This window comes from Blastocystis sp. subtype 4 (genome assembly GCF_000743755.1).
Source record: "Blastocystis sp. subtype 4 strain WR1 chromosome Unknown seqid_0349, whole genome shotgun sequence".
In the NCBI taxonomy this organism is placed as follows: domain Eukaryota; class Bigyra; order Opalinata; family Blastocystidae; genus Blastocystis; species Blastocystis sp. subtype 4.
This window is the reverse complement of record NW_014569198.1, coordinates 1-9,583: the sequence shown is the minus strand read 5'-3', so window position 1 is coordinate 9,583 and position 9,583 is coordinate 1. Positions and strand designations below refer to the sequence as shown.

Here is a 9,583-nt window from a genome sequence, read left to right as displayed (position 1 = left end):
AATTAAAAGGACAAGTTTCAAGCCACTTGTAAAGGAGATTTGAGCCTCTGGAGATTTCCCTAACCCCTAGATTCCAAACAATAACCGCGATTCTCGTCTCACACTCTTTTCTTATAGAAGGTGAGAATGAGTCCTTTGTTGATTCACTGGATTTTCTACCAGCTCGACAACCTGCTTGTGACAGTTGATTGTTAGAGTCCTTCGATCATGGTAGAGAAAGAAATTGTCTATTGGATGCAACTGGCATTCATTTGTTGAATGTTAGTCCTGATCTAGACGATATAACTCTCTTTAGGTAGATACTGTGCGAAGTGATGGATTTGACTCCTATCAGCATTTTTGCCTGTTTTCATTCTCCAATATAGTTTATTTAGGATATGATACTATTTTCATTGAAGACATGAAAGTATTGAATTGATTGGATAAGCATTATTTTTGGAGGTAGCATCGATCCAATCATTGTTGAACATTCAATTTGATTGGACTAGCATAATTTGTTTCCAGAAATCTGGGGTAATATTGACTGTTGTCATTGATATAGATCTGTCATTATTGTCTTTAAAGGAAGTAGTATTTTTGGATCATGGTATGTGTTGTATGAAAGAATGTAGCGGGATGTTTTGTTTCGCTTTTTGTTGATTTGGAAATTCGAGGTAACCAATATGTAGTCTGGAAAAGGAGGAAAAGGAGGAAAAGGAGGAAAGGCCCCTTCAAGCAAGAAGCAAGTGATGACCCGTTCGACCAAGGCTGGTCTTCAGTTTCCTGTTGGTCGTATTCACAGATTCCTGAAGAGTCGTGTGTCTGCTCGTCAACGTGTAGGAGCTACTGCTGCTGTATACATTGCTGCTATTCTAGAATACTTGAGTGCTGAGGTTCTTGAGTTAGCTGGAAACGCTTCCAAGGATTTAAAGGTGAAACGTATTACTCCTCGTCATCTTCAACTTGCTATTCGTGGAGACGAAGAATTGGATACTCTTGTTAAGGCTACAATTGCTGGAGGAGGTGTCGTTCCTTACATTCAGCCAACTCTTATTGGAAAGAATGGAGAAGAAGAGGAGGAGAAGGAATTGGAGATGGAGGAGGGAGAAGAGGCCGAATAAGCCATGTATTTGTGAATACAGTGGTAGCTTGTGTACAATGGTTTTGGTTTTGTTAATAACAAACAATACATTGAGCTAGTAGCTTATCTCTCATACTCTTTGTGTTCAGTATTTGTGCATCTCGTTTCTTTAGTATTTCCTCTAATATCTCACTTCTTGCCTTGATTCTCTTTTCTGTTAACTAAACATTACGTCCCCTTCTTTTTCTCACCTCAATTCCTGCTCGTCGAAGATCTTTCCACTTCATCAATAGATTCCTTCCTGCCTTCTGTTCTTCATTCAGTTCTGGTCGAGGTCCAGTATACTTGACTCGCTTTACGGGAGGAACGTCTGTAGATGCGTTTGGTTGACTTGGAGGGAAAACATTAGGTTGATTTGGAGGAAAGACGTTAGGTTGATTTGGAGGAAAAGCATTAGGTTGATTTGGAGGAAGAGCATTAGGAGATGGCTGTTGTGTGTATGGTGGAGCAGGCTGTGTGGGATAACCTCCATACAATGTTGAAGCATTGGGAGAAGAAGAATAACCAGGAGGCATGTAAGAATACACTTTTGGAGAGGGAGCATAGGGAGAATTCTGGGGATAAGGTGCTACAGGCACATAGGGAGAAGTCTGGGGATACGATGACGGAGGAATGAAAGGGGATGTCCTGTGATAGGGAGCTGAGGAAGAGGGTCCATAGGGAGCCTGTGGATATGGACTGAATGACGATGGCTGCTGAGTTGTAGCTCGCTGATAATTACCTAACATAGACGAAGGACCTTCCTAGGATAAGAGATGTATCAGGACATTACAGTAAAATGAGAGGCACATTTAAAATACTTTTCATCCAAGTGAACAGCGTCACGAGGAAGACAGGCTTGATGAAACGACTTTGTACAGCGGAAACATTTCATTAGAGGATTCTGTGGATTTTCGGCAATATTACAATATGAACAACGGTGACACGGACAAATAAAGGTCTCTGCAAATACTTCCGACTCATTAAGACCACAACACTCCTTTTTCCAATGGAACCGTCGTCTACAGTTCGGAATGGAACAAACAATCAGTTCAAAATCGGATGCCTTTGCTTTGCATTTAAAACACCGATGCTACAGCTGATATCAACAGCAATGAAATTTACTTCACCCTTTGTGCATTCTGGACAACTCCATTTACCCGAAGGAGGAGCTGTAAGCCCTAGACTACACCTCAACAAAACGAAGTAACTCTACCATCCCTTGTGAAAAGATCGAAGACAGCCACCTGTACACTGAATCAAATCTCCGGGTCGCTCGCAAATAGCACAAATCCTGTCGTTGAACTAGAGTAAATATTCTAAACGAATTCTACCTGTGTGTTCATTCTACCTTCACAATTTAACAACAAACAGAATCCTGCAATGATGATTTTGAGACAAAAGCATAGGAAGCATGCTTTAAATAGGAAGAATACAGACCATATAACAGAGCCCACATAGCTCAGTCGGTAGAGCGTTAGGCTTTTAACTTAACGGTCTGGGGTTCGAGCCCCCATGTGGGCGATTCTTTTCTTTTTGTATCCTAAGGGATTCTTTGTTATTATGAGTGATATGGATGTAAGATGGAGATTATTTGATGTCGTTTTCTTTACAGAAGTGTTTTGGTATTTCGCGATTGTGCATTCTTTTTTGAATTGTGATTTGTAGTGGTACAGAGTCGAGCCACATTGTATTTACTTATTACTTATTATGATTCAAAGGGGATCCTGTCTGTTTCCAGAAAGTCTTATCCCTTTATTTCTCTTCGGTTTTCACAACCCTCTTCTGATTTTTTCCTTTCTGCTTGTTTTGTAGAGTCAGATTCGAAGCATGCAGTGATTCACAAGACTTCGGGGATTCCGTATGACTTCACAACGAAGTTTCCATTGATGAAACTGGTTATATCCTCGATTTCCCCTACTCTACGTCATTCCTATGTACTAGTTTCTCAGAAATCACCTCGTTCTGCTGTGAGAATGGTAGTAATCTATTATTTGTAGGAAAAGTCAAAATGGAGTATTCAGTATGTGGGTCGACCTGTGCAGAGTGTGATTCTGTCCAGTATATCTAACTGGGGTTTTTGTACTGCAAAGTTTCACTATACACTGTCATCATCGGTTTTGCACATGTGCACTATGAAGGCCCGTATCCCATTTATTCAAAACAAATCAACAATTCTATTGAAAAGAGATGGAGTTGTTGTGTATTCTGTTACAAAGTATCAGAACCAGTATATTGTAACATTCTATGATGAAATTACTCCTGATATTGCTCTCTTTATCACACAAAGTCTCATGAGTGAAAACCTTGTTCTTTTCTATTATATTTGCTTGAAAACACATCCTAAAGGAATACACCCGAATCATAAACTCGTTTGTGCAAGATTGTAGAGATCCAGTAAGAGACAGATTCTTCGTATACACCCTAGTTCTCACTACTTCAATGATCCTTACAAAAAACAATCTTCTATATTCTTTGTCATGAGTAAGTTTATATTCGACCCCCTATTCGTGAAAATCTATTAGAAACAGTACTGTTGGAAACCGATACGGTTCTTCCGAATATTCAATCTCCGACAGAGACTGTGTTGACATTGTTCGAATAATGGAAGTGTGGGAATGTTGACCCGACATCATATGGCTCGAAGATCGATCTATGATGAATCTCCCGTTCCATACATACACATCCCTCCATCGTTATCAATGAGCTGGTGCGCTAGTTGGTACACCTTCACTCGTTCTAGACATTCCTGGACAATCTTCTCAAGTAAGGACGGTTTCTCTGTTCGGATATAAAACTGAGCGAGTTCCTGAGGTGTTAAACCTCGCTCCACTCCAATCTTCAACAAAATGCCACTAATTCTACCATTCATCTTCGTCTCTGCTCCTACCTCAGTAGAATAAGACAAATCTTTCGAATGCCCAATGTCTCATTCAACAGCTTTAAATCTGCAGGCACATCCAGCTGAGAGATATATCTACTCATTACTCATCATCTCAGTACTTTCTCTTTCAAAGAAGGGTCCCATGGTTCTCGTATCTGTTTCCATTCAAGCCAACACCAACTAAGATCAGTAATCTCGAAACAGTCGGTGAGTGAATAGCCATGATCAATCGGAATCAATCGAAATTCGCTGTTGTGACGACGCTGAACTAGGATATTCGCATCGTTACGATCTGTGTTCATGATGTACATGTCCAAGAAGGCAATCTTCTGAACCTACATTGACACTCAAAATGATCACATACTTCAAAAGTGGAGTACTTTGAAGGAGCCCAATCGCTACATAAGTCCGCCTCCTCAACGAAGTATTGAAGAGAACCAACTTTGAACTTTAACTTGGGACAACGCTGAAAGAAATACGGATGCCGAATATGCGCTTGAACTGTGGTAGGAACAGAAAACAAGTGTTTCCGATCAATAATATAGGCAGCTACTTCACGTTTCCATCCCTCACCAGATTTGATACCTTTACGAAAGCCACTATGACCTGTAATCCCTTGAATGTCACCTAATCCTTATCGAATTCCATTAAACTAACGTGGATTGTTTTCTGCAAATGGCTCTTCATCTTCTGGTTTAAATACGAGAAGATTCCACTTGTTACGATCGTTCAAGAAGTACGTTCCTCCACTTCCGTACAGCGAGAGTTCTGGTTTGATTCCCACATTGAAACCATTTCGGACATCCTCAAGAGCATCCAAAAAGCTCTATACATGATTACTCTCTTCCACTACTACATTATCTAAAGGATTCGGGGACACTATATGAATCCAGGCATCATTAGCACTATTTTGGGAATGACAGAAATAAAAAAGGCGAATAGAGTTACTTGAGACATTGACCTGATATAAACAATATTTCTTTGGAAGCTTTTTACCGCCATAGATAATATCAATGCGATCATGAGGAATACCAGTTCGTTGTCGAATAGCATTTCGTACATCTGTTACCGTATTTAGCCACTTAAAACTTGCAGAAAAGGATCCCTCGATTTGACCATTATCAGAAAGGCGCGAGAGAATCACTTCAACCTGCTTATCGAGTTCAACAGTAAAGACAGATGTACTCATTGATTTGCCACTTTCCACAATCTTGGAATAGGCAATGGACGTAGATTGCTGTTTTGTATGATTGACCAATTTATTTGCTATTTTCTCAATTCCATAAGAAATAACCAATTTCGGGCAATTGGATATTCGCTAGTTCTGTGTTCTTGGAGTCTGATTCTTTCTTTATCATGGATAGTGACTCCGATACTCCTGTTGGAGTAAAAATGTTAGCAGATCATCTTGTAAAGGTGAAGCTACAGTATGAGGGTATTATATTTTGACTCATATGAAATAAAGAAAGGATTAATGAAATGATTGTTCATATGCGCACTGTTGAAAAGGAAAAAGAAGAAATGAGGAAGAAATATAAGCAGATGGAAGATGAGCTGGAACTACGACGACAAGAGATCTTTCAAATGAAGCGGGAGAGTTCTACTCAGTATGTGATGGAAGAACGTGAAAACTGGAAGGCAGTAATGGCCCAGCAGCAACAGGTCATTTCAAAACTTGAGAAGGGTGAAGAATTGGCCGATGCATTAGGAGTAGATTTGGCAATCAGTCAAGAACGCTCATCGGCATTGCAACAACAACTAGATACATTGGAGATCAAAGAAGAACCGAAAATTGCGGATGAAGAAGTTGATTCCCAGAGTCTCTCCATGGGTCCTCCTCAACCTCAGTCACCTCCTTCACAGGATGAATCTAGTTCTGATGAATTCGAGAAATTGAAAGCTGAATTGGCTGAAACCAAACAATTGAATACGTTGTTTCCTTTATTATTCTATTATGTATAGCAGATTAACAGATCAGTTTATTCATCGAGTTGATGAATTAGAGAGAGAACACCGTGTAATTGTATGTTGGACTGTTAACAAGTAGGAACGGGAGAATATGCTGCTTGAAGCGATTGAAGGGCTCAAAAAGAAGCTAGATCTGGAATTGGAGAAGAAATGGGAATTGATACAGCAGTTGAGGGATGAGGAGAATAGTCATCAAGGACTTATATCATTTTTGTGGGGATAAATGTGTTCATTATTGGAATTATCTGTTGCTATATCGACGGATTTAGTTGCATATCTGTTTGTTCCAATTATTCGTTGAGGATCCTTCTTACGACTGCCCTATTTTGGGCTCCCATAATTCGCATTGCCTCCTAAGGAATATCTTTTGAAATCCAACAATGAGTTCACGAAAAGCGGATTTTGGAATGCAGGGATTGATTTCCATCATCAATGATATTCAGGAAGTCTTCTCTATTGTTGGTACTCCCTCTTTGATACTCGTGACAAATAGGAGGAAATGAAATTGACCTTCCACAAATTGCTGTTGTTGGTGGACAATCGAGTGGAAAAAGTTCGGTGTTAGAGAACATTGTTGGAAAAGACTTTCTTCCTCGCGGCAGTGGGATTGTCACACGATGTCCGTTAGTTCTACAATTGGTTTATGTGAAGGATCTGACTTCCGGTACTTGGAGAGGAATGGAGTGATTGTGTAGAGTATGGTGTATTTGCTCACAAACCAAACAAACAATTTTATGATTTTGATGAAGTGCGAGATGAGATTGTGGCTCAAACAGAACGAGAGACTGGAACTGGCGTTTGTGTCACAGACAAACCGATCAATCTTAAGATCTATTCTCCAAATGTGGTGAATCTCACTCTTATCGATCTTCCAGGTATTACTCGGAATCCTGTGGGTGATCAACCTCGGAATATTGAAGAGATCCTTCGCAATATGGTTGTACGTTATATCCGTGAACCTTCATGTATCATAATGGCAGTAACAGCAGCAAATACAGATCTGGCGCTGAGTGATGCAATCCAATTAGCGAAAGAGTATGATCCTACAGGAGAACGAACGATTGGAGTGATCACCAAAGTAGATATCATGGATAAAGGTACTGATGCAAGTGATATCTTTGATGGTCATGTGATCCCACTGAAACTGGGCTATGTCGGAGTAATCAATCGTAGTCAGAATGATATTAACAATCGAAAAGACATGCATCGCCAGTGGGAAGATGAGAGTCGATTCTTCCGAACATATTATCCGGAACGATGCGATCGAATGGGAACTCAGTACTTGAGAAATCGATTAAATGAACTTTTGGTGAGTCATATCAGTCAGAGTCTACCTGAAATCATCCAGAAGGTTACTGCTTATCGTACTCAGATTAGTAGTCAGTTATCTGAAATCCGAAGTGTGAATGATGGATTGGCAGATGTGAATGCAAGTGCTGTTCAAATCTTTATCAACTATACTCAACAGCTCAAGACGACGATCTTTGGTCATGGAAATGGTCCTGCAGATGAAGGGGAACTAACAGGAGGAGCTCGGATCATGGATATCTTCTCACGGGATTTCGCTTCAAGTATCCAAGCTGTTGATGTGAGTGAGTGTATGAGTGTTCGTGATATCCGAACAGCAATCGTGAACAACCGAGGTATTCATGGAGGTCTCTTTGCTCCTGAACAAGCCTTGGAACATCTCATCCTGACTTGTTTAGAGCATTTTGAGAAACCATGTTATCTGTGTGTGGAACAGGTGAAGAATGAGTTCCAGACGGTGATCAGTAACATCCATATGCCTGAATTCCAGTATTTCCCCTTGCTTCGCGATGTCATCATTCGAGAGACTCTACAGTTGTTGGACGAGAAGACTGCTGTAACCAAGGAAATGATCCATATCCTGCTGGAGATGGAGAAGGCGTATATCAACACCGCTCATCCTGCGCTCTCTCAGGACAACATCAAGAAACTCCAAGGAAGTGCGATCGCCACAGCTCGTGCTGTATGCCTCTTTCATCTCTTTCATCTCTAGCGACTCCTTCAGAAGACCAATCCTAATGATCCTCCTGAGTTCCAAGAGCCGATGGTTCAGGGATGGATGTATCTGCGTCGAGGTCATGGACGATTAGACCATGTCTATGGTGTACTGAAGCAGCGATCCCTGTTCTATAATGCTACAGCCTCGATCGATCGTTCCGATCCTGGTGTGCAGGAGATCTTCTTGGAGGGAGCATCGGCTACTGTCTTACGGAACAACCCCACCATGGGTGAGTTCGAGTTTGAGATCACTCTTCCTTCCCAAGAGACGATTGTAGTGCGTGTGGACTCTGAGCCAGTGGAGTCAAATTGGATTGCTTGGATCAATATTGCAGGAGAAGAGGAAGTATGGCGGGATACCTTGACAAAGCTATTGATTCCTCCAAAAGAGGAGACTGAAGAGAGTGAGGTTAGGGAAGAACCACTTCCTTCTTCTGTATACCATAAGACAAAAGTGGGTGTACTGCAGGAAAGCATGGAATGGAATGATTACAATGATACAGAACAAGTCATGATTGAATATTTGTCTCGATTAGTTGATACGTATTTAGATACTGTGAGAAAGAACCTTTTGGATAGTATGCCGAAAGTGAGTTGAATGGATGTGAAGTCTGAGTCCTAGTGCATCACATTATATCTCCTCAATCAAACTGTAGAGAGTATTTATAATGTATTGATTGCCAATATCTATAACAAGGGATTGACTGAATCCCTTATGAAGGAGGATGAAACCTTGAAAAGGAAGCGCGAGGATCTGACTCGAGTACTATCGATTCTAGATAAATCGCTACGGAATCTCACTTCTGTGAATCTTTCTATGCCAAGTCGCGTTGATCCTTCTCCTAGTGCTGGAACTCGGACTCTTAATCCATGGGAGAAGAATTCCACCAGTCCGACAAATGAGATCGACTGGTCTGTCGTACGAAGCACAAAGTCGCTGTTGCCAAAGAAATAACCCAGTTTTAGTCCTCTGGATTCATGGGATATTCTGTTTGTTTCGTATGATTTGGTAGTGTGATAGCAGCACACAAGTGTTAGTTTGTGGTATATGAGTGTATCATCACCGTCATTTGTCCTAGAAAGATATCTACAAGTCTTACAAGGCACCAATAAAATGATCTAGTTTGATCTCAACTAAAGAAGCATACATTCTCCTTGTCAAGTGTAGTTAACAATTAAACAAATCATCTGATAATGATATACTGATATCAATTCAATAAGATTAGCATAATATAACATACAAATCAAGACAATAACGTTTGGAAGTATCTCAATTACCCATGTATTTTGGAATTGAGAGATCATTCATCTTTCTGGAATCCAAAAATCGAAAGGAGTGTGATTGTCTTGATAATCAAGACAATACTTAGTCATTCACGGTTTTCCCAATCGTTCCCTCTATCGTCAATTCTATCGCTAGAACAATTGAGGAATTAAGATGGGTATGTTTGTTATTCGAATATCATTTTATCATGCAATTTTGAGATCTTTGGAATGTGGTTTCAGTGTTTTCTAACCCAAGTATAGGTATTTGCCGTGATTCTCGTCATAAGCGTCGTTTGACCGGAGGAAAGGTTGTGATTAACATCAAGAAGAGAAAGTTCGAG

At 40.5% G+C, this 9,583-nt stretch overlaps 5 protein-coding genes across 5 annotated transcripts; 3 read left to right on the top strand and 2 right to left on the bottom strand.

Annotated features, from left to right (window-relative positions):
- Positions 1-728: 728 nt before the first annotated feature.
- Positions 729-1,100, top strand: JH06_4750 (histone H2A; the record flags this gene model as incomplete). Its single annotated transcript, XM_014670028.1, has 1 exon — positions 729-1,100. The coding sequence occupies one exon, from the start codon at positions 729-731 to the stop codon at positions 1,098-1,100; it is 372 nt and encodes a 123-aa protein (XP_014525514.1).
- A 780-nt stretch (positions 1,101-1,880) lies between these two features.
- JH06_4749 (histone-lysine n-methyltransferase) lies at positions 1,881-2,445 on the bottom strand (the record flags this gene model as incomplete). Its single annotated transcript, XM_014670027.1, is given in 4 exon segments — positions 1,881-2,192; positions 2,210-2,285; positions 2,316-2,404; positions 2,425-2,445. The coding sequence occupies 4 exon segments, from the start codon at positions 2,443-2,445 to the stop codon at positions 1,881-1,883; spliced, it is 498 nt and encodes a 165-aa protein (XP_014525513.1).
- Positions 2,446-3,752: 1,307 nt separating this feature from the next.
- Positions 3,753-5,172, bottom strand: JH06_4748 (phosphatidylinositol 3 and 4-kinase-like protein; the record flags this gene model as incomplete). The annotated part of the gene is given in 7 exon segments (XM_014670026.1): positions 3,753-3,954; positions 3,990-4,086; positions 4,103-4,138; positions 4,165-4,318; positions 4,348-4,610; positions 4,641-4,809; positions 4,834-5,172. The coding sequence occupies 7 exon segments, from the start codon at positions 5,170-5,172 to the stop codon at positions 3,753-3,755; spliced, it is 1,260 nt and encodes a 419-aa protein (XP_014525512.1).
- A 167-nt stretch (positions 5,173-5,339) lies between these two features.
- JH06_4747 (hypothetical protein) lies at positions 5,340-5,945 on the top strand (the record flags this gene model as incomplete). The annotated part of the gene is made up of 2 exons (XM_014670025.1): positions 5,340-5,418; positions 5,449-5,945. 2 exons carry the CDS (start codon positions 5,340-5,342, stop codon positions 5,943-5,945), a joined length of 576 nt encoding a protein of 191 aa, XP_014525511.1.
- A 386-nt stretch (positions 5,946-6,331) lies between these two features.
- JH06_5148 (dynamin-1-like protein) lies at positions 6,332-9,028 on the top strand (the record flags this gene model as incomplete). Its single annotated transcript, XM_014670024.1, has 6 exons — positions 6,332-6,413; positions 6,445-6,615; positions 6,647-7,941; positions 7,972-8,565; positions 8,599-8,888; positions 8,998-9,028. The coding sequence occupies 6 exons, from the start codon at positions 6,332-6,334 to the stop codon at positions 9,026-9,028; spliced, it is 2,463 nt and encodes an 820-aa protein (XP_014525510.1).
- Positions 9,029-9,583: the final 555 nt, after the last annotated feature.